Genomic DNA, 24,164 nt, shown 5'->3' with positions numbered 1-24,164 from the left:
GTATACAGCAATAATAATAATCTTCCAAGGAATTCCAAAAAAGTCAGGCCCAAGATGAACATAATCAGGCAGAATGTGGACTAGCTGCAACAATAATATTGGGAATAGTGAGATTCCTCAATGACATTTACAACACATCAGTCACAAAGACTCATCCTGAGACACCCAAACCCATCCTCCAATAGGAAACCACACCTTCAGATATCTCCAGGGGATTCCACTGTCTCAAGGAAGTTTGGAAGTTTCCAGTTTCATGTGTTTTGCATGTCTGATAATGTTGTTAGACATTGTGAATTTGGGTGGTTTTTTATTTTGTACTTTTTGGCCTATACTAATTATCTTCCTCCCCCACAACTTACTCATTTATTTTTTAAACTGACATAGAAAATTGTATATATTTATTTTGTACAACATGATGTTTTTGAAGTATACATATAGCGTGGAATGGTAATCTAGCTAACTGACAAGTACATTACTGCACATAGTTACTGGGTGTCTTTTTCTTTTCTTTCTTTTTTTTTTTCTTTTGACACAAAGTCTCACTCTGTTGCCCTGAGTAGAGTGCAGTGGCATCAGCCTAGCTCACAGCAACCTCAAACTCCTGGGCTCAAGCGATCATCTTCCCTCAGCCTCCTGAGTAGCTGGACTACAGGTGTGCACCACCAAGCCTGGCTAATTTTTCTATTTTTAGTAGAGACAGGATCTCACTCTTGCTCAGGCTGGCTGGGTGTCCTAAAGTACACTGCAGTTTCTACTTCACCAGGGGCCCTGCCCTCCCTTGTGTCTAATGTTGTGCAAGAATCCCTTGGAATCATACTTTTCTCTCAGATTATGTGGATCTTTAGCATTTAAAGATAAGTCAAAAAACACAATAAAGAGATGACTTTATTCAGAAGCAAATATCAAATTTTAGTGCTTAAAAATAACCAAGGTGACACAAACAGTGTAAAGTTTCTTTAAAATTCTTGACGTTAATTCTATTAGACTCTTATGTGAATGAAGACAAAGACTTCCACTACAAAAGTTCAGACTGATTCTGCTAACTGTCCTAGGGATTCCTCTGGATTTAATTGTATGTTCTTCAAAATTCAACATCTTAATTCTAAATGTTTATTTTAAGACAGTGAATTAAACACAGATAATCATTCAACAGGTTTGACTCAGTATTTACTGAATCAGGAATGAAAAGGAAGGAATTACTGATCCAGCAACAACGTGAGTGATTTTAGACCCACTCTGCTGAGCAGGATGAGGCAGACACAGAAGAGTGGATGTGGCACCATCTGTGAACATGAAATTCTAAAATAAGCCCAATTGCCCTATGATGAGAACAGGGACTGGCTGGGAAGAGGTTGAGGTCACTTTCTGGGGCGACATAACATTGTAGATCTTGAAAGGGCTTTGGGTTATGCTGGTATATGTACTTTCCCAAGTTAGTGACTTACGCTTACAATTTGTAGATTTTGCACTACATAACTTTTTTGAAAAAAGAAATCTGTAAAGAAATACTGAAAATTCTAGTTACTAACAGTCATGCTAAACTATTTAGCAGGAAGTCTATTGATATCTGTGATTCAATTGGAAATACATCCAAAATAAGATCGAAGGAGGGATGGATGGATAGATGGATGGATGGATAGATGGATGGAAGGATGGACAGACATGTGTTTTAATCATGCTTAGTGAAATGTTAAATCAATGCTGTATGTTTGAACATTTTCATAATAAAATGTGGTGGTAATTATCAAAATCACCTGTTTCACATCAGTGATTTTTCTTTTGAACAAGAGTTACAAAATAATTATTATTCATGTTCTATATGTTTGAACAATTTTAGATACAACCCCAATTGTATTAATATTTTTCCCCACTCAATTCATCATTGAGTTGCAAAATGCAAGGATACGCTGGGGGATCTCACAGAGGTGCTTCTTTCTGGGTTTTTATTTTAAGGGTAAAGTCCAAATGGGAAATATATGCTTCATATCTCTTTCTTAGGTAAAGGAAAAATACATTGTTGTAGCTACAAAGGAATTTTACTCAGCAATGAAAAGGAATAAGCTATTAATATTTTTTTAAATGTGTATAAATCTCAAAATAATTCTGCTGACTCAACAGAAGCCAGAACAATAATACAACCCATACTGCATGATTGTTACATGAAATGCTATAAAATGTAGATCAGCAGGTCTCAGGGAGGATGGTGGGATGGAGGAAGAAGAAGGACAGATGGATTAAAAAGAAGCAGGAGGAAACCTTTGAGACTGATGGGTGTATTTAATATCTTGAATCTTGAATGTGGTGATGGTTTAATTGCTGTATATGTATTGTAAAATCAACAAATTATATCCTTTTAATAAAAGATGCTGTTTACTATACATAATTTGGCCACAGTTATACTGTAGGGAAAAAAGCTGATACACAAACTGTTACTTCCTGTTTTCCAGACAAATAACATTGCAAATATTTTTTAAAAGTTAACAGAATTTTATTTATAAGTTTATGAGCCAATTAAAATTGAGAAATAAATAAATATAAACTTACTATGGGTGAGAAGCCTTGTTCTTCTTTGAAACATTCATGAACTGTATGGGTGAAATTCTTTGGAAAATACTCAAAAATATTCACAGACTGTATAGAAGAATGGGAAAATGATAAAAAAAAACTATTAAAGATACAAATGAAAATAACATATACAGATACGTTTATAAGTAGAAATTACTGAGAGAGATGTGTAGTTGTTATAATAATAACTCCTGGGTTAATATTCCAACAAAAATTAAGTACACATTGTTGTTTACCCCATTTCTAAAAACATCAAATTTTTTTTTCAACGTTCACTTTGATTCTGAACCAGGGCACTTAATGTCAGATTTCCGAAGTACATGAAGATTTGCATAATACAGTGATCTTACAATTATGATTAAAACCAAGAGTATTGAAGTTAGTTAAAAACATAATACCAAATAACCATCCACTTTCATATTTCATGGCATTGCACCTAAACCAATCAATCCCAACCTTGGAAATCAATATGTAAAGGAAGACAAATTTTCTGGAATGTATGGCCACCACAACAAAAGGCAAATAGATCATTTTACAAATCTAGATTGATAAGTATTTTGGGAGAAAATAAATTCAACCTGTAATTCAGAGCAATCCACATACCAAGCCTCTGTTTTGTGCCAATAAAACCTCTCTAGGAAGCCGCCTCTGAACCCTGTAACACGTTCATCACCTCATGGCTGAGGTGAGTGCAGTGTGTGCTCCTGGGAAGCAGCACTGCCTGTGAGCAGCCACTGCCTGAAAGGCAGAGGGAGCTCTCAGCACACTTGGGAAAGATGTGCATCAAATGCAAAGGGACAAAGGCCATCTTGACACTAACTCATAAATCATCTGGTTCTGAGAACCAGTTGGACTGAGAGCCAACTCAGTCATCGGCACTCTTGCAACATGTGACAACTGTCTGGACACAGACATTAGTGGACTCCTATCTGGATTACATCCAACGGGACCAGTAAAAACTGAGGTTCTCATGGTCTATGGCCATGAGCAAGGGGGGAGGTGGCAAATGCAAGACAGGATAATTTGTCCAAGTGGTGGAAGAATGAGGTAGGGGAAGAGTGCTTAACTGATCTATGAAAATGCAGCCAGATAAAGGGAGAAAAAATTCCAATAAAGATTATCCAGATATGTCCTCCTTAGTAGACTCAAAACAAGCAGAGTAAATTCTTTGCTTGGAGGTCTTCATGGGGGATGATTCTGCCTCAATGTGATGGGCGTTCCCATCACCAGACTTCACACATCCCTCGTTAAGAATGTGGTGCTGCCCATCACAACAAATCTCATTTCCATCGGGTGTTCTCAGTCTCCGTCTCTCTCTGCCTACACCATCCCCTGGGCATAGGGGTGTTATTTTATAGTGGGAGAGTGAAAATTTTCAAACTAGAAACCTATCATTTCTTCATATTTGGACAATCCTAAAGACTGTAAAGGCCCTTTCTGTTTCGGGTAAATCAACAATCTGCACATGACACACTTCAGAAAAGAAAGGACAGTAACTTCTTCACCTTCCAGTAATGTCACTGCTAGTGACTGCCCTATTTTAATTATCCCAGCACGGTGTAGCCATTTATTTTCACATCTGTTGGGCTTCTCAGGGCCCCCATCAAACTGGTTGGACACAGAGTCCCTAAGGGTAGATTTCAAGAGCACAAAGAAGGAATGACTCAGAAGTCAACAAACCAGAGAGCACAAAGCACAAGTGACATTTCACTTTCAATAGACTAGTACTAACACCAATGATTCAGTAGGTACCCCTGTTCCTGGGGCTGCCAAGCTTCCAAGTATGAATGATGCACTTGTAGACAAACAACTGCACATGGAACAGCACCGAAACTTGCAGGAGTTGAGGATGATCTCACACAGGGCTTCCAGGAGCCAAATGCCCATAAAGCCTATTAAGAAAGAGTTCCTTATATTTTCTAAAACAACTTTATTGAGATGTAGTCACATGCCATACAATTTCCACCAGTAAATCCTAAAATTCTGTGACATTTAGTGTATTCTCAAATCCTTCCTTTCTGATAGTACACAGTTACTATGTCCATGTTCCATGCCGTCATCCTTTCCTGTGTTTGGACCAGCCCACTGTGATATGCACAGGTGTGAGCAGAGCAGCCAGGCTGCTCAGGGCGCCCTCACTGAGGTCCTTGGTCTGCAGGGAAGAGGGAGCTCCCATCATAGCCACCCCGCACTCCCCCTCGGCCCGCTCCATGAAATGCTGTTATGTAAACTACAGTGTGACCCAACTCAATATAAAAGGAGAGACCATGGCCTGTCCAGTGTTTACTCACATTCCTGGATGGGTGACAGGGAGCGCTGAGCAGGAGGATCAAAAAGAATAGCCTCTTTGCCTCCATGTCGGGGTCCTCTCAGGGTGCCCTGAGGTCGCCAGGAAGAAGGCGGGTTGGGTCAGCAGGTGGGGAGGAGGACTTACAGGGAAAGGGTTAGGAATGGGGTCGGGGTCGCAATTGGAGACGAGGGAAGGGGGGCGTTGGGCACCTGGGAAGAGGAGGAGAAGGGGGGCGGTCTGAGAAGTATCGGGGTCAAACGACGTCCTCGAGAAGTGGCAGGAGGCCTTAGCGATTGGTCAGGGTGTGAGCAAGTCAGCTGAACGGCAATAGCAAGGGGCAGATGAGTGGGACACTCAGGTTAATTTGCAGTGGCACGGAGAGCTCCGTTTCCCCTCAAACGTTACTCCTGTGTGGTCGTTGCTCTAGTAACGGATGCCGTATACTCCGTGTGGGCCAATCCTCCGCCCTCGCCCCTGACGCTTCACAGTGGACGCCGCGCGCGACCCCACCGCATGGTAAGGAGCCCCATCTCCCGCCCAACAGAGGCTGTCCCGAGGACAGGTCCGCTCTGGAACATTCACTGACTTTTTGATTTCTCGTCCTTCCCATCCCAGCTCCCCTGTCCCAGCTTCTGGGCTTTTCCTTCTTTCCCAAACTCCTAAGGTTTCCCATGATAATGAATATCATCATTTTCACTATTATTATGCATTCTGTTCTTTGCTGGAGCCCACAAAAGGAAATGTTAACGTTAATAGCTGTTGGTAACTTATAGTTTTTATATTATTGATTATATCCCCATTTAATTACACACATGCTCATACATAGCAGGTGCTCAATAAACACGTGTTGAATCAATGCAAGTTCTGGAGCAACATGCTTAGATTCCTTTTCTGGCTCCATCACTTACTAGCTGTGCAATCTGGGCAAGTTAATTAACCTCGTCGTGCCTTTGTTTCCTTATCTATAAAAGATATAATAAGAGTCCTTAACTCATTCGGTTGTCATAAGGGGTAAATGATTTGGGTTGTTAAATACTAGCTGTTATGATCATCCTTCAAAAAGTGTCATTTTTCAGAGCCACAGATGAGGCCACAGTGCCACCTGGTGGCCATACAGTGTAAATTCACATGCACACCTGCCCTCTCTCCACTCTAGGGCCAAGGCTGGGTAGGTAAGGGCAGGAACTTCACCTGCATCTGCCTTCCCAGTACCCACACACAGACTTCCATATCCTCCTCTTCACTCCTCCTCAAGTGGGGTCCAGGGTGCTTGACACAGCTGGGTGATCCACAGGGAGGAAGAAAGAGGGGTGGGAAAGATTTTTAAAATATAATAACATGATTTTTAAAAAACTAACATTATCCTACAGCACTGATTTCTCTTGTATATTTAAGAAGTTGAGATTTTTTTCCCCCTAAAACATGCTAATATAATAGGAAATAGGATGCAGAATTTGCACAAATGTTAAAGACAAAGTCTTAGGCTGCCAAGAGATTTCATGCTGGGCCAAGCTCCCAGAGCTCTGGGAGGACAAAGCATTCACCCTCCTCTCTCAGCAGAGGCAGTGAGCTAAGAGGCCCTTGGGCAGCATCTGAACCTTGCATATTTAACACGGGTTGTTCAGGTCTTTACAGTCTGTGCTTGTGACACAGGCAGGTCTCTGGCTTCCTATGACCTTTAGTCTCTACACCAAGTGAAAACGTGACTCTCCAAGGCAAGAGACTTGAGGGCCTGAGTTTCCCAAGCCCTGGCATCTGCCCAGAACAAGAAAAGGGCGAAACAATGATCCTCCAGCTACCTCCTAGGGCTAGCAGATGCAGTGAATGCCAAATACTTGTTTAATAAATAATATTGAATGCCTACCATGTGCCTGACATGGTTCATGGTCTTGAGGATACAGCAGATAACAAACCCACAAGGTCTCTCTCCCATGTAACTTCCATTCTTGTATGATAATGATAATGTTTAACATTAATTAAGCTGTTACTACATGTCAGGCATAGTACAAAAACATTTCCATACATTATTACACTTCAACTTGATAACAAGCTTACAAAATAAAGTTATTTTTCCCACTATTTCCCTTAAAGAAAACTGAGACTCAGAACCGTGAAGTATGCTGTCCAACATCACATCGCTAGTAGTGTTGGGACATTGAGGTTGGGAATTAATGCCTGTCTCTTTCTAAAGGTCATGCTATATGCTCTATGGCACATTGAGTGTAATTTTACCACAATCAATGAAATTTTCATAAGATGAGTCCAAGAGTACCTCCTATACCTCCTATAATAATTGCCTCAGGTTATGAGTTTCTGGTTCATAAAGATGCCACTGTAATGTGTAACCAGGTGGCACATGGAGATAAGACCAAAGTAATCATTTCTTACATTTTGAAATATTTAACAAAATATACATCTGGTGATACTTTGACTAGAAGTCACAAAACCTTCATTCTAGCTGTGGAACTCTGCTATGGAAAGAACAGTTGACAGAACTTGCAGAATCACCTCTGCATTTCTGTGTCCCAGTTTCTGATTCATTCATTCACTTACTCATTCTACAAATATTCATGGAAAGCGTACACTTTCTAAATACCAAGACTTCTTGGTAAGCCAGAGCAAACACAGCCCCTGCCTTCATGCCACACTCCAGTGGACTGTGTGACCCACCCAATGGGCCAGCGGCCCATACCAAGAAAACTGCTCAACTGGAATTGTGACCCCAGGGACTAAAACAACACAAGAAGATGATTTCTGCACCCTTATAATTTTGCCCCATTAACAAACCTAATTGCCTAATCCCTTGCCTGTCAAACTACCCTTAAAAACCCTGTCTCCCAAATTCTCAGGGAGGTGGATTTGAGAAATTTCTACTGTCTCTCCGCTTAGTGCTATGCAGAATAAAGATTCTTTCTCTGCCTAAAACCTGCTGACTCAGAATATTGGTTTCTTCTTGGGCAGCGGGCAAATGAACCTGGTTGGGTGGCAACAAGATGTCCCTGTTCTCTTTCTCTTTCTCCTGTCCCCTGCCTTGGGCAAATCAAGAGTCCACAAGCAACACATTGTACAAAGGAAAGGACAATAACTCATTCACCTCCTGGTCATGTCACTCCAGGTGACTCCTTCCCCCATTACAAACATCCCAGCAGGGTGCAGCCATTTATTTTCATATCTGATGGGCTTCTCAGGGCTCCCATCAAACGGGTTGGACGGGATCCCTAGCTGCAGCCTCCAAGAGAGGAAGCAAAGGAATGACTCAGATGTTGCTAAAAGTCAACAAGCCAGAAAGGACAAAGTACAACTGACATTTCATTTTTTAACAGACTAACACCAATGACTAAGTGCCAGTGTTCCCAGGCTGCCAAGCTTTCACAAATATAAATAATATACTTATAGGGAAACAAACTATACACGCAGGATGGGCCTAACCTTGTAGAACTTGAAGCAGGATCTTGCACAGGGTTTCCAAGGATGCCCATGACTCCTATTAAATAAGAATTCCTTATGTTTTTAAAAACAACTTTATGGAGAAATAATTCACATAGCATACACCTCACACATTTAAGGCACACAACTCAATAGCTTTTAATATAGTCACCAATCCTTCCTTTTTCTATGTACATACCACATTTTCTTTATCCATTCATCTGTTGATGGACACTTAGGCTGATTCCATATCTTGGCTATTGCGAATAGTGCTGCAACAAACAGGAGAGTGCAGCTATCTCTTCCATGTACTGATTTCCTTTCTTTTGGATATATAGCCATAGTGGGACCAGTGGATGATATGGTGGCTCTATTTTTCATCTATGTTTTGAGGAAACTCCATAGTTTTTTTTTCTATAGCAGATATACTAATTTACATTCCCACCAACAGTATATGAGCACTCCCCTTCTCTGCATCCTTGCCAGGATTTATTTTCAGAGGTTTTGGTAGTAGCCATTTCAGCTGGGGTAAGATGATATTTCGTTGTGGTTTTGATTTGCATGTCCCTGTTGATTAGTGATGTTTTCAGATACCTATTGGCCATTTGTATGTCTTCTCTTGAGAGATGTCTATTCAGATCTTTTGACCATTTTTAAATTAGATTATTTGGGTTTTTATGCTATTGAGTTTTTTGAGTTCCTTATATATTTTGTCTACTAATACCTTGTTGGATGAATAGTTTGAAAATATTTTCTCCCATTCTGTAGGTTGTCTCTTCACTCTTTTGGTTGTTTTCTTTGCTGTGCAGGAGCTTTATAGCTTGATGTAATCCCATTTGTCAATTTTACTGGTATACATTATGTGCTTATATCAAAATATCACATGCACCCCATAAACATGCACAACTATTATGTATCCATAAAAATTAAAAATAAGATAATGTCTACATAGTGATTTTGCAAAGGACTTTTAATTCTACTAATTTGATATGAATGAATTATTTATCTATAATAGTAATAGAATATAATAACAGTAAAATATAGTAGCATCCCATTATAGCAATATTCCAGATATCTAAAATCTCCACATCATAAAGTTAACCATTTTAAGTATTGTCATTCAGAAGGCTTAATGTGCTCTAACATAGTAAAGGTATTTTTGCTTGTTTGGATTTTTTGTTTTGTTTTGTTTTTGCATAGCCAACCTTTTATTGTTTTACAACTTGAAGACATTTTGTTACTGGAAATATTATATTGCATGTGTGGTCCATAAGTATCAAAATAATCTATTCTTTTAAAATTCTTTCCCTAAGCAATCTAATGTATGTATCATGAGTAACAAAAATAACAACTGTTTTTGCTCTTAAAAAAAATAAATCAACAAAATAATCCTATTAACAGTAGCATGAAAAAGTAAAACAAAATACTTAGGAATGAATTTAACTAAAGGGCCATCAGACCTGTGCTCTGAAAACTATAAAACATCGATGAAGATATAGAGATAGCCTTAGCAGGACAGTGTGCACAGGCCTTTCTCAGTCACCTCCTCTGTAAGGCCAACCCAAAGGCAAACTGGTTTAGTGCATTACTATTTTACCCAAACCTATAATTTTGAATTGTCTCAAGGTGGTTGTCATTAAATCAGTAGGGAGGACTGGTGAAGCCCAGAAGCCAGTAAATGACCCCAGTGTCCAGGCCCCAAAGCTATGTTTGGATAAAATATTTGATTATGGTTGTTTACACGTGGAATTTAACAGATCAAAGTAGACCAGAAGCCAAATGCCTGAGGTGATTGGATGACGAAAGAAACCATAAGTCTGGCCTTCCAAGGCATATACTAGCTTAACCTCTATAGAACACTTGTGACCCCAATTCTGTACCAACACAAAGTGGGCCACAAAAGCCATACTGTCCTCAAGAGGGGCACATTCTCCAGTGGCCACTTCAGAATCAGCCACAGAAGATGATAAACATGAAAGAACTTTCCAGAAGGCAAGACAGAGGAAGAGGTGACAAGAGACATGGAAGGCCTCCCAGAGGACAGAATCAGGGCCTGCCAGATAGGCTGGCTGAGACCAGGCACTGCCAAGATGGGAGCTTTCACGATTCCTGCCCAGCAGGGTTTGGTCGTTGCCACAGACTCATGTCAGGTGGGTGTTGCTCATTCTTCTCTTTCCAGTCTTGGGATTTTTAATGCGATTTTATGGTTCCTGCTCCAGGGTTATATAGTAGGTTTTTTGGAGAGTAGAGATAACTTACATTTTAGTTTATGGTTTGCCAGATGACAGGGAGTCTCATCTTTCCTGGAGGGAGAGTACTGACCAATAACCCAACTCTGAGTTAGATGTAGCAATTCTGCGGGAATTTGAAATTATGTTTCTGGAATATACGAAGTCTTTTGGGGACTTGTGGTTATGCTTCTTGGAGAATATTCTGTGCGTGGGAAAAATGTTCTATGTTCGTTCATGGATAGTTGATTAAACAAAGGGTAGACTATGACAGAAACTATTACTTGTCTCTCAATATTTGTGTCCTCATCTTTCTCATAGAAACAGAATCTCCAGTTCTTAGCTGAGCATATAGACACTCAAAGATCACAGTTCCTAGCCTCTTTTGTAGCTGGGTACAGCCATATAACTAAGATTGGGCCAAAGGAATATGAGCAAAAGTAATGGGTAGAAATCTCTGGTTATTCACTTAGTCTAGGGGAATGCCCTTCCCCTCCCCACTCTCCCTTGCCACTGGCTGGAATGTGGACATGATGGTAAGTCCTCTCTGAAATTCCCTAAAGATGGCAGAGAAACTTCACAGATGGAACCTGGGTTGCTGAGATGGTGGAGCTGCTAAATTAGTGCAATGGTTAATTTTAGGTGTCTACTTGACTACATTCAGAAATACCTAGATAGGCATTAACTCTTGATGTGGTAAAACACAGTAAAGCATTAACTCTTGATGTGTCTGTGAGGGTGTTTCTGGAGGAGACTGGTGTGTGCGTTTGTGGACTGAGTGGGAAAGATCTACCCTCAATGTAGGTGGGCACCTGCCAATCATCTGGGGAACCGGATGGAAGAAAACGGCAGAAGGACAAATTCATTCTCTCTCTCTCTCTCTCTCTCCCCCCACCCTCCTCCCACTTCCTGGAGCTGGGACACCCTCTTCTCCTGCCCTTGTGTGTCAGAACTGTAAGTTCTCAGGCCCTTGGCCTTGGACTGAGAGTTACACCACAGATTTCACTGGTTTTGAGGTTTTCAGACTTGGACTGAGCGTGCTACGAGCTTTCCTGGTTCTCCAGCTTGCAGATGGCCTACTATGGGACTTCTCAGCTTCCATAATCATGTGAGTCAATTCCCCTAATAAATCCTCTCATGTCTATGTCTATTGGTATCTATATCTCCTATTGCTTCTGTCTTTCTGGAGCACCCTGACTACAGTTATTGCCTGCATATGTTCAGACTATTACTTGAAAAAGAAACAAATTTATTATTTTGTGCCCTTGTTGAAGCAACCAAACCTATATCTAACCCATATACCACAATAGGGAATTTATTCATCTTAAAGGCAGCAGGAAGTTATTGACAGGATTTGAACTAGATAACTTATTGGAATATTCTAGTTTTAATGTTAGATATATTTATGATATGAAACCATTCATCTCAAGTTTCTGGAACTAGAATAAGTCAACCCATCATCCAAAGCCAACATTATTTTATTCTCTCTAGTGATTGAAAACATGGGCAGGAATTGCGATAAAGGACACCAACCCCCAGTAACAAAGTTACATATCACATAGTTATAAAAATACAGTTAAAATCTCAACAAAACAATAAATCTTTAATATTTTATTGAAAAAATACTGTGACCCCTTTTAAGCATATATAATCAACACTCCCTTTCAAATAACCCTTGTAGATTTTGCTAATTTGTGACTTCAAAGTGTACCCTTCCCTCCTCAGCTGGGCATCAGGAGGTCTGGCTCCCTACCTGAATGTCACAAGACTTCCCCCTACTCTACCTTGAAAGGCAATCCCTAGAGGGCCTTGGATGTGCCAGTTTATAAAATAAAGCCTGTCATTTTAATAAGTTAAAGAACAAGGGTGTGGGATTACCTCTCCTGGCTGATGAGCAATTCTCTTCTCCCTTTCTGCAGTGCAGGATTTTGCAAGCAACAAAATCTTACTCAAATTCTCTATCATCTTCTTTTTCACCACACTTGGCACAGTACAGTAGCCTGTGACATATTTCTCCTGACACTATCATAAAAAGCAAGACACACTTATTGCTTCAACTTAGCTCACAGCCTAGAAATCCTATCTCCTATAAGCAAAGGAGACTAGACCACCTTTTAGGATCAGGAGCGAATGAAAGTGAGCCAAGATTTAGTTTGCTCCAGAGCCAAGGAAATGCCTCCTTCCCCGCATCTAGCAACTCAATTGTAAGAGATAATCAGTTCTCAAAGGAGACCAAAGGCTACAGCTCCACCATCCTACCGACATCTGAGGTCCCTCCACAGAGACTTTTCTTGGAACTGGTAAGTATTTGTGCTCATGTGTTTGCTCATATTTATAAGGAGGTTTGTTTGCCTTATAGATTCATTCTCAGCATTGCAATCTCAAAGATTCTCTCTCTGAGCTACTCACCTACTCCCTGTCTTTCCCCCAATTTACCTAGGCAATTCCCTGTCTGACCCAAATGCTAGGCCAGTTTCAACTCTTCTCTTTGGCCCGGTGTTCCAGACTGGGATGTGGACCCTGTTGCCAACCAAAGCGAAAATTTGCTGCTCAGACCATCGAATATTCTGGCTCCAGGCCCCTAGGCCAAGCAGTTCCCCAGCACTTTAATTTTGCAAAGGATGTGCTAGACCAGTGGTCCCAACTGGAAAAGGTAACACTTGTTGTTTTCTAACTTTGAAATATTGGCCAAGGCCAGCTGTGTAAGCTGTCCAAATATCATGAGATTCAAATCCTATCTTTGGCTTGCACTAGAAAGGACAAATTTGGAGGAAAAGAATTATAGCAAAATGACTGAGAACACAGGCTTGAAAGTCAGATGGATCTGTGTCGAAATTGTGGCTCTGACACTAAGTAACCATGCAACCTTCTAGAACCTTGGTTTTCTTGTCAGTAAAATGGAGATATTAATGGTGCCTGTTTCATAGCGTTGTTGAGAAGATTAAATGAGATAATCAATAAAAAGTGCACAACACAGGACTTGAAAGTTCATAAACACTCGATAAGTTAGGTTTTCTTGTCACTAGTAATATTATTGTCAGAGTGATATGATTTGTTTCTAATCAATAAATATTTTGGGATATCTCCTAACACATACAAAATTTCAGAGACCAAACACAAAAAGAACTAATAGTATCTTCTTTTTTTTTTTTTTTTAAGCAAAAGATAGCCACAAAGTGCTGAAGTGTGGGAGGCAGGGAGTGCCAAAGGAAATAAGTGTGTATCTGGATAATGGAAGTTAGAAAGATTTGGTGAAGTGGTATTTACTGGATCCTGGGAAGAATGAGTAGAATTTCAACAAAAGATATGGAGAAAGATGCTCTAGGCTGGGACAACTGAATGGCAGAAAGAAAGCAGGAGGAATATTCACAAGCAGTTTGGCTGAGTACAGGGCCATAGAAACGAGTATTGAATTAGGAGGCAAAAAAGGCACGAAGCAGCCTAAATTTGAAAGGCCCTGCTGTGTGGAGTTGCCTCCCTCATTTCATTCTCTAGCTGGGAGACCTGGGAACAAGCCATTTTAACTCTCCAGGCCTCACTTTCCCCATCTATCAAATGGGGCTGGTGGTGCTGGCAGGAGAATCCAGTACTAGACGGGAGCTGGTGGGGAGAGGGTAGCGAGGTGAACACTGTTTGGATGTGGACGGATGGTTGTCCCTGCAGCCCCCTCTCTTCCTCCAACCCCAACCTGACCCTCCTCTTCTCCATCACCCCCACTGGGGGTGGGGAATGCCTCCCCTCCACCTCCACCAATTCTGTCTATTGTACTGAGAGGTCTAAAACCCTCAGAACAGGGTAACCATCAGAAGCTAGGTTTCTCTGGGGTAGGTGGAAAAAAGAGAAGAAAGGTGAGAGAAAGAGAGGTATGGAGGAAGAAAGTTGTAAAGGAAGAAAGAAATGAAGTTAGGGAGGTAAGAAAGAAAGAAAGGAGGAAGGAGAAAGAGGTGAGAGGGGAGAAAGAGAGACAGGACAGAAAGGAGGAATAAAGGAAGGAAGGAACCAATGAAAGAAAGAAAGGAGGAAGGAGAAAGAGAAATGAACCTTACTTCCCCCATCCTCAGGGAAGGAAGGAGGAAAACCTGTGTCATTTGGCACAGAGGAGAAGGTACAATCAGAATTGGAGATGCTTTGAAAGTTCTAGGTATCTTCATCTGAGCCTTCACTAAACAGTACTGGAAAACAAATTATTTCCTCCTCAAAAACTGCTCTACTAAAGAACAAGTTGCAAAGGGCAATAGGTATCGGGGCAAGAATGGAATCAGAACGGGCTAGGAGAAAGGCACTCTTTCTTTACTAACAGGCTCATGCCTTGACAAATCTTTGCTAGCTCCCCACAGGGCCAGTTTCACCACTCCATGGGCCAAATTCTCTCGGGTGGGGAGGCGGAGGGGTTCTTTCCTTGGCTCAGGCCTGACATTATGCTGAAACCTACCAGTGCTGCCGCTACATATTTAATGTACTGTAAACATTAAATATGTCCTACCAGTTAGGAACAGTGTGTGCTTCCAATGCCCCAGGGATCCTGGCCTCTCTTCAAGATCACTTGAGGATGGTATCTGACACACGGGGCCTCCAGTAGCCAGTGTTCACGCTGACTAATATTCAGTATTTTGAATGTCATCCTGCCTAGGATGGACTCAGGGGGCCTTACCCTGCCCTCTGGGAGGTTGATGCCAAAGGAGAAGACAAATGGAGCTTTGAAAGGATGGCTTGTCTCTCCCAGAAGGCAGCCAGCAGCATCCTCTCGGACACCTGTGCCTTTAGCTGCAGAAACCGACTGATGATAATCCTGCCCCCAACAGCCGAGACCTACTGGATCTGCCTGGCCTGTGTGCGACTGGGTAAGGCACGGGACAGTGACTCCCTGGGTTGGAGGCTCATGTGAATTCCAGCCTCAATCATTCACAGAATGGAGGGATGTTGGAGGGATGTTAGAGGGATATCCTGGTACCTGAATTCTTCCCCACAGCGTGGAGGTCTTTAAACAGGCCTAGATTTGGGTCTACTGTTTACCACCTATATATAATTATGCCTCTCTGAGCCTCTGTTTCCTTGTCTATGAAATAGAGACAGTAAGAGTAGCAGTCTTATAGTATTGTTGTAAAGATTATATAACCCAAACAGAGTCCTTAGCTACCTTGTAGGCCATTTATCATCTCAGGGAGACATAGACCTCTGTCCAAACATAGTCAACATCAAAGTGGAAGACAGAGCAGGCACACCTTTGCCCTCTCTGGGCCTCAGTTTGCCCATCTATAAACTAAAGAGTGCGGAAACATCTCTAAAAGGCCTAAAGGAGTCCAGTATTAGAGAGTCCTTGAGAATCACCCTCAATGAGCCTGGGATCAGCTTTTGGATTCTGCTGGGATAGAGCTACTACTTCTGGGCACGCCATCGATGACTCTGAGGCTCACTCCTCCAACACAAGCACCACTAGCAGGACATGTCTTGATCATAAGCCACTTCACAATAGAGACAAAGGAAGGATATTGGAAAGGAGCCCACCCCTAATATCATTCATCTTTGTCTGCTATTGTACCTGACTTTATTCTTAGGATGGAGACATACATTTTTTGGTAATTGGGAGGCTCCTATGGAAAACAACAAAGTACCCTGGGATGGGCCAAACTTACATCATTATGAGTTGCCACCACTGGCCTAGCCTATTGCTTTTGCCTGCTAACCAGGCTGCCACATGAGAAAACCCTAAAAAGTGGTTCAAAGAGTGGTGTCCTAGAGAATGCCAGCTGTCAGTTGCGTGAGGCACACAGAAGACAGGAAGGGAGTGAGCCCTGCCCTCAAGCCTACCCAGGCTCCTAACGCTTTTCCAGTTCCCAATGGACTGAGTTATCCTGAGAGACAAATGATCTATATCTGAGAAAAGACATGGCCCACTTCAGTCTGAGCCACCAGAAACTCTTCCTATCTGATGTCTATATTCCTATCTGATGTCTATATTCCTATCTGATGTCAAGTTACACAAAGTGATTTTCTTGGCTATGTCCAGCATAGAGTCTACAAGTACCAGTCCAAATGGGGAGCTATCATTTGTACTTAAAATAACGAAATTTTTTTATTGATGGCATAAGCCATCTGCTTAACAGATATTAATGAAGCCTCTTTTGTGGTCTTTTCAGGAATCACCTTTGTGCCTGGGACCCCCCAGGTGACCGCCAAGGAAATTCTCTATCGATTATGCATGTCTAAGGCCCAGTGTGTTGTGGCCAATGAGACTGTGGCCCCAGTGGTGGACTCCATCATGTCCAACTGCTCAACCTTGAAGACCAAGCTCCTCGTGTCAGATAAGAGTTATGACGGGTGGCTGGATTTCAGAGTTGATTCAGTAAGTGGGCACTGAAAATGAAAATGCTTAAATTAAATAAATGCCTGATTTTGGAAGATGGGATGAAATATGAGAAGGTGGTAAGAATGGGCAGAATGGGATGCCGGACAGCAATTTCTAGTCCTGAAACCAGAGTGTGCTCCAACACAAGAATCCCTGATCTGGCTTACAAGTTCCCAGTCTGAGTGAGAGTCTCATCTCCTGATTCATACTTGAGGGTGAATTTTGGAAGAGGGTAAAAAAATAGATAGAAATATAGATGATCAATGAACACATTAAAAGAACAAAACAAAAAACATTTATCCTCACTAGGATATGGTTAAAACAATGAGATGATGCCATGTTCATCCTCAGGTAAGCCAAATACAGTAGTCCCTCCTTGTCCATGGTTTTTGAGAGACAGGGAAAGAAAGAGAGATACCACATTCACATAACTTTTATTATAGTATACTATTATAATTGTTCTATTTTATTATTATTAGTTATTGGTAATTTCTTACTGTGTCTAATTTATAAGTTAAACTTTATCCTAGCTATGTAGGTATGGGGAAAAACACAATGTAATACAGGGGTCAGTACTATCGGTGGTTTCAGGCATCTCCTGGGGTCTTGAAATGCATCCCTCATGGATAAGGGGGAACTACTGTATTAAATATGACAATTATAAATGTCATCTCTACAGGGCAACATTTCAGCATTCGGGGATATGAAAGAGACCATGACAGGCAAAGTCTCTGCCCTTGTGGAGCTTATATTCTAGACAACAAAATGGACCACAAACAAGAAAACACATAAATGATTAAGATAACACAGGATGCAAAAGAAGCCCCAAAGTAAAACAGGTAAATGAGATAAAGTAACCTGATATCTGTGGAGATGGTTTTATTTATGGGATTATTTTAGATTTGGTGGCTTCTGTGGACAGGACATTTAGGCTGAGATTGGAACGCCATGGAGCCAGCCTTTTGAAGATCTGTAGGAATAATGTCCTCGGCAGAGGGAACACTAAGGTAAAAGACCTGAGATGGGAATGAGCTTGACCTGTTTGAGGAGCATAAAGAATACCAGGGCACCTAAAATTGGTGAGTGAGGAAGAGAGTGGGAAGGGAGGAGTGAGGAGAGCAAGGGAGGGAGAGACTGCAGTGGGCTCCCTACAAGGGTCATGTAGGGAGCAGTCTGGGGGACACCAAGGGGAAGGGCTTGATTTGACTGACATTTTAAAAATTCACTCTGCAGTTGTGTGAACAATGGGAGCCAAGAGAGGAAGCAAAAAGACACTGTTTCTGTCATACAAGTGAGAGGCCATGCTGGTGTGGACCAGCATGGTGGCAGTGGAGATGGGGCTGGGAAGAGGTAAGGCAAATGAGGAACCTGCCTCAAGGACAAAATTTAAAGGGGCACCAAAAAATTCAATGATCAAGAGAAATAATATTTTAATTTTAAAATAATTTTTAAATTAAATTATAAAAATTTTTATAATTGATGTTTTAAAATTTATATATGATTTTAAGTATTTATTTTGTATATTCATATTTATAATTTTAGTAATTTTATAATTTTTTTTAATAATTTTAATTTTTTAATTAAAAAATTAAATTGGCAAACTTCACCCAATAGACCAGCTACCTGTTGTTTTGGGGGGGGTCTGTTTTTTTCTTTCTTCAGAATATTATAGGGGTATAAACATTTTGGTTACATATAATGCCTTTGCCTTACCTAAGCCAGGGCTACAAGCCTGACCTTCCCCCATACAGTGCACTCCACATCCATTAGTTGTGAGTTTACCCACCCCTCACCACCCATCTCCTACCTGACCAGCACCCAATGAATATTACTTCCATGTGAGTACCTTAGCTTTGATCACTTAGTACCAATTTGATGCCAAGTACATGTGGTGCTTGTTTTCCCATTCTTATGATACTTCACTTTGAAGGATGGGCTGAAGCTCTAATAAGGATAATATGAGATGCTAGTTCACTATTGTTTTTTTGTAGTTGAGTAGTAGTCCATGGTATACATATACCACATTTTATTAATCCACTCATGTATTGATGGGCACTTGGGTGTTTTCCACATCTTTGCAATTGTGAACTGTGCTGCCATAAACATTCAAGTGCAGATGTCTTTATTATAGAATGTCTTTTTTTCCTTTGGGCAGATGCCTAGTAGTGGGATTGCTGGATCAAATGGTATTTCTATTTTTAGCTCTTTGAGATATCTCCAAATTATTTTTCACAGGGGTTGTACTAATTTGCAGTCCCACCAACAGTGTAAGAGTGCTCCTATTTCTCCACATCCATGCCAGTATTTGTTGTTTTGGGACTTCTGATAAGGGCCATCCTCACTGGAGCTAGGTGATATCTCATTATGGTTTTGATTTGCATTTCCCTAATGATTAGAGATGTTGAGTACTTTTTTATATGTTTGCTGGCCATTATTCTGTCTTTTGAAAAGTTTCAGTTCATGTCCTTTGCCCACTTTTTGATGGGGTTGTTTGATTTTTTTTCTTGTTAATTTTCTTAAGTTTTATATAGATTCTTGTTATCAGCCCTTTATCAGATGTGTAACATGCAAATATTTTCTTCCATTCTGTAGGTTGTCTATTCACTCTAAGATAGTTTCCTTGGCTGTGCAGAAGCTTTTTAATTTGATCAGGTCCCATTTATTTATTTTTGTTGCTGCTGTGATTGCTTGGGGGTCTTATTCATAAATTCTTTGCCTAGGCCAATGTCTATAAGAGTTTTCTCAACATTTTCTTCTAGAATTCTTAAGATTTCATGCCTTAAGTTTAAGTCTGCTATCCATTATGAGTTGATTTTTGTGACAGATGAGAGGTGGGGATGCAGTTTCAATATTCTGCACATGTTTATCCAGTTTTCCCAGCACCATTTATTGAATAGAGATTCTTTTCCCCAATGTATATTTTTGTCTGCTTTGTCAACAATTAGATGACAATATAAGGATGGTTTTATATCTGGGTTCTCAGTCCTGTTCCAAAGGTCTACATCTCTGTTCTTGTGCCAGTACCATGCTATTTTGGTTACTATAACCTTGTAGTAAAGCTTGAAGTCTGGTAGACTAATGCCTCCCAATTTGTTCTTTTTGCTTAAGATTGCTTTGGCTATATGAGGTCTTCTCTGGTTCCATATGAAGTCACACTTATAAGTGGGAGCTAAATAATGTGTACACATGGCCATAGAGAGTGGAATAATAGACATTGGAGACTCAGAAGGGTGGGTGCAGGGGTGAAGAATGAGAAATTACTTATTGGGTACAATGTATACTATTGAGGTGATGGCTATACTATAAGCACAAACTTTGCTACTATGCAATATATTCATGTAATAAAAACTGGGACCCCCTAAATCTATAAAATAAATCATAAAACACGATTTTAATATACCTCTATATTTCATTTGCTAATGTTTTATATAGGATTTTATAATGATATTCTTAAGTGAGATTAATTTGTTGCTTTCTTTTAGGGTTTTTCTTGCCAATATTATACTAGCTTCATAAAAAGAATTTAGAAATTTTTCTTCTTTTTATTTTCTATGCTTTGGAAAAATTTAAATAATATTGGAACTATTGGTAATTTGTATTTTCTTTAAAATCACCCTTTTAATTCAGGATCTGATTTATTTGCTTAGAGTTGAGCAAAGTGTCAGTTATAAATCATTCCATTTTCTCTATATTTGTGGTTATTCCATTATCATTTCTAATTTTTGTACTTTTGTGTTATCTCTTATTTCCCCATTTGATCAGATGACATAAAGGTTTATATTTATATATGTTTTTAAGTTTTTTTGGTAGAAGCAATTCTTGTATTTACATATTAGTTCCACAAGTTTCTCTTTTTAAATTCATTATTGAATGCTTTTTTACTTAGGATTCTTCCTGTCTTCTTTTTTGGGATTCTTTTTTTCTAACTCTAGTCTCATTTGTAAATAAAAATTTTCGAGAGATGAATTTTCCTCTGAGCTTTGCTTTGCTTGTATCCCATGTTTCTGATGTACTGATGAGTAAACGGTCATTTGATAATCAAGCAGATTTTCTCAGTTGAGCAATCATGTCCTGTGAAGGAGATAACCAAGTGATCTATCCTTTAGATCAATATGTTTTCAGGAAGTCTCTTAAACATTAAAATTATTCCCAATAATTTTCTGCCCTTCCCAGTGAGAGAATGTATTTTGTGCACCATTGGCATCAAGCTTGGCCTTGTGGCTTGTTTTGGACAACTGACTGTTAACAGATGGTCCATTGTGGAATTCTGCCATTCCTCTTTTCTCTCTACCCTGAGATCAGCATGTCCCAGATTGGAGTGTTCCTCCTTTCTGGGTCTCAGAATGAAGAAGATATGAATTACAGGTACGGCCAACCAGTTAAGGGTATGTAATGGGAGCAAGAAAGAAATCTTTGTTGTAAAAAAAAAAAAAAAGTGGGATAATGAAGTGAAATTCTGAAGACGTGACATTTGAGTTGAGACCTGATGAGCATGAATCAGTTATGTGGAAAACTGAGGTAACACACTGCAGGCTGAGGGAACAGCAAATGCCAAGGTCCTGAAATCAGAGCAACCCTGGCATGTTCAATGAACAAAAAGAGTGTGGTGAGAAAGGCGGAGAAGAGTAGGAGGAGATGAGGCTGGGGACATGGGCAAGAGCCAGACAGTTAGGTAGAGCAGTAGTTCTCAATCCTCACTGTTCACCAGAATCCCCAGAATAGCTTTGAAAAATACAGATGCCTGGGCTCCCACTTTCAGAGAAACTGATTTAACTGGTCTGAGTTGGGACTCAGGCATAGGAGTTTTGAAAAGCTCCCTCAGATTTAGATGGATATCCAAGGTTGAGACATACTAATATTGAAACTCCTGGAGAGTCTGTAGTAAGGAGAGTATATGTGAAAGACTGTGTGTGGACGTGGAGAATTAGTGCAAGTTAAACCTGGGAAGCTGAAGAATCATTTCAAAGAACATTCCCCCACAGAGAAATCTGAGCAGTCTTAATTGCCAGACCTCCTGAGAACATAAAAGCCATGCTTGCCAAGAAAACTTGGCCCAAGAGGCACTAATAAAATGTAAGACTTCTCCATCTTTCAAGCTAGCTAACATGGATTGAATCTGTAATACGTACATTGCATACTAAGCACTGTGCTAGATGCTCTCATCATATCTTCACAACAATTTCATCCTATCTGTGAGGCAGGACTATTTTGGAGATGGCCATACTAATCGTAGAGAGATTAAGTATCTTACATAATGCCACAAAGCCATTAAGTGGTAGAGGTGGAATTTGAACTCAGGTCTCTCTGATTCTGTAAAATCTGTGATTGTCCCCACTGTACTGTATGTAAGGCCTAGTTTGCTGATATTCCAAATTAGCCAAACTGATTTCTTTAAAAAGTACTTTTCTCTAGGAAAGTGCTCTTGGCTTCTGTTAAAAAAAACTTCCAGAAATAGAGTGAATCTAGAACATTCTGGCAAAACAACAACTTTGGTAGTCATTACTCAGCTACGCACCCCCCAGAAAATGCTACAATTTGTACTCAGGCCATGTGACAAGTTCTGGTCAATGAATTGTGAGTTGGATATATTTTATAACTTTTCTAGGCTAGAGCATACAATTTCTTTCTCTTCCACACTTACAGGTAATCCTTCAGATAATGGTCATTCCATCATCCAGGTCACAGAAGACCACTCAGTTGACCCATGCTGGACAAGTAGTAAGAGCAAAAAATAAATAAACCTTTGTTGTTTTATAGATCACTGAGATTTGAGGGATTATTTATTATGTAGCATGGCATAGTTTATACAAACTGGATCCGCCCTCTCTGAATTTGCCTACAGATGACAAATTTCCAGCTTTACTAATGCATGCCACATGCCCAAAAGTGTGCGTGTGTGTGTATGTGTGTGTGTGTGTATGGTATGTGTGTGCTTTATTATGCCGCTAGTAAGTCTATTAAAAATGGAAAACTCCAAGTCCATCAATGGAAAACATTCCTCTAGTCTAGATATTTTTTCAGGACAAAGGATGTCAGTTGTTCAATTTGACAAGGAAATTAATGAATGGGAAACTAAAGAATAGCCACATTCAGGCCACAAATACTTCCTTTGGGAAGAAAATGCATATGTGGGCCAAGCAAGGGCAAAAGGAAGGTCCTCAAAGAAGAGCCCACACATATTAATGTTGCTATGGGAGAACTATATTAATTCATTTAACAAATATTGTTTGAGAAAGCTACTATGTGCCAGGCATTGTCCAAGGTGCTAAAGGTAGAATAGTGACCAGAAAAAAGATCCCTCCTTTCATAGAGTTTATATTCCAGTGGAGAGAGGGTAGATAATGACATGGTTCTAAAAGCATTTAATTTTACCAGTGTAGACTTTCCCCATTTCTCACGATCTGAACAACCACCTGAATAAATTAAAACTGTGGTAAGCCAACAACCTCCCTCTTACTGGCATTTAGGGTAAACTCTGAAGTGATACATGTGGAAATCCAACCTATACTGTCTGGGGCCCCTAAAATCATTAATTTCACTTAAACTCTTAAGTACTGGTTTTTTATTTCCATTCATATGAAACAATAGCTCTTTCTTCTCCTGGTTGCACCTGGGGTCCCGCCCACTGGCCTAGAGGAGGAATTGGAGTCGATGTTTTGATTACTGCATCTGGCATCTAAGAGTCCCTTCATCCCCCTGAAAACCTCAGAAGATATGAGTACTGTTTTTAAGAGCAGACTACCTACCCCTAGGGCAATTAACCACTCAGGCCAGAGCTCAGGATGTAGAGCCTTGAAGTCAATGGTAACACCATCCTTGACTCTAACTGGTATGTCTGCACAAAAAATGCTGCAACTCGTGGTCAGCTATTTGTCTAATGTATGTGCCATCAGTTCCAAGGGGGATAAAGATAGGGAGTGACAGCCACGCCCCATTTCCTTTACTCTAATTCCTATTAATACGAGCTCTTGTGTATCTGTACCATGTGTATTTCCAAATGTTGCACAGTCTGGTACAAAGTATGTCAATGAGCCAATATTTGAGGAGTAAATAAACTCTTAATAATCATAGGCTTCAACCAAATACAGGTAGATACAGACATATAATGATGATTATATGAGCAGGGCAGTCAGTTCAACTTGCTGTTTTGCTTCAGGGCTCTTTTCTGACATTGTGCACTATGGGCCAAAATGCCACAGTTACTAATCTAAGACTATACTATAAGGCCAAACCTGGTTAGTCATTCTTATATTAGTAAAGCACAATAGCAAATGATGGTTGATTAACTGATTGTCAAATACTATTATAT

At 40.3% G+C, this 24,164-nt stretch overlaps 1 protein-coding gene across 2 annotated transcripts; it reads left to right on the top strand.

The window, feature by feature from the left end:
* Positions 1-10,800: 10,800 nt before the first annotated feature.
* On the top strand, positions 10,801-22,577 carry LOC138394659 (acyl-coenzyme A synthetase ACSM6, mitochondrial-like). Of its 2 annotated transcripts, XM_069486865.1 has the most exons (8): positions 10,801-11,617; positions 12,950-13,162; positions 15,140-15,350; positions 16,647-16,852; positions 17,778-17,862; positions 18,089-18,205; positions 21,029-21,220; positions 22,499-22,577. In XM_069486865.1, exons 1-5 carry the CDS (start codon positions 11,591-11,593, stop codon positions 17,784-17,786), a joined length of 666 nt encoding a protein of 221 aa, XP_069342966.1. In that variant the 5' UTR covers positions 10,801-11,590; the 3' UTR covers positions 17,787-17,862; positions 18,089-18,205; positions 21,029-21,220; positions 22,499-22,577. The 2 variants fall into 2 exon arrangements, with proteins under 2 accessions (XP_069342966.1, XP_069342965.1); XM_069486864.1 differs by lacking the exons at positions 18,089-18,205; positions 21,029-21,220; positions 22,499-22,577 and having other exon boundaries at positions 17,756-18,076.
* Positions 22,578-24,164: the final 1,587 nt, after the last annotated feature.

Source organism: Eulemur rufifrons, chromosome 14 (assembly GCF_041146395.1).
Source record: "Eulemur rufifrons isolate Redbay chromosome 14, OSU_ERuf_1, whole genome shotgun sequence".
Taxonomy (NCBI): Eukaryota; Metazoa; Chordata; class Mammalia; order Primates; family Lemuridae; genus Eulemur; species Eulemur rufifrons.
The sequence above is the reverse complement of the archived record's forward strand: the minus strand, read 5'-3'. Positions and strand labels throughout refer to the sequence as shown.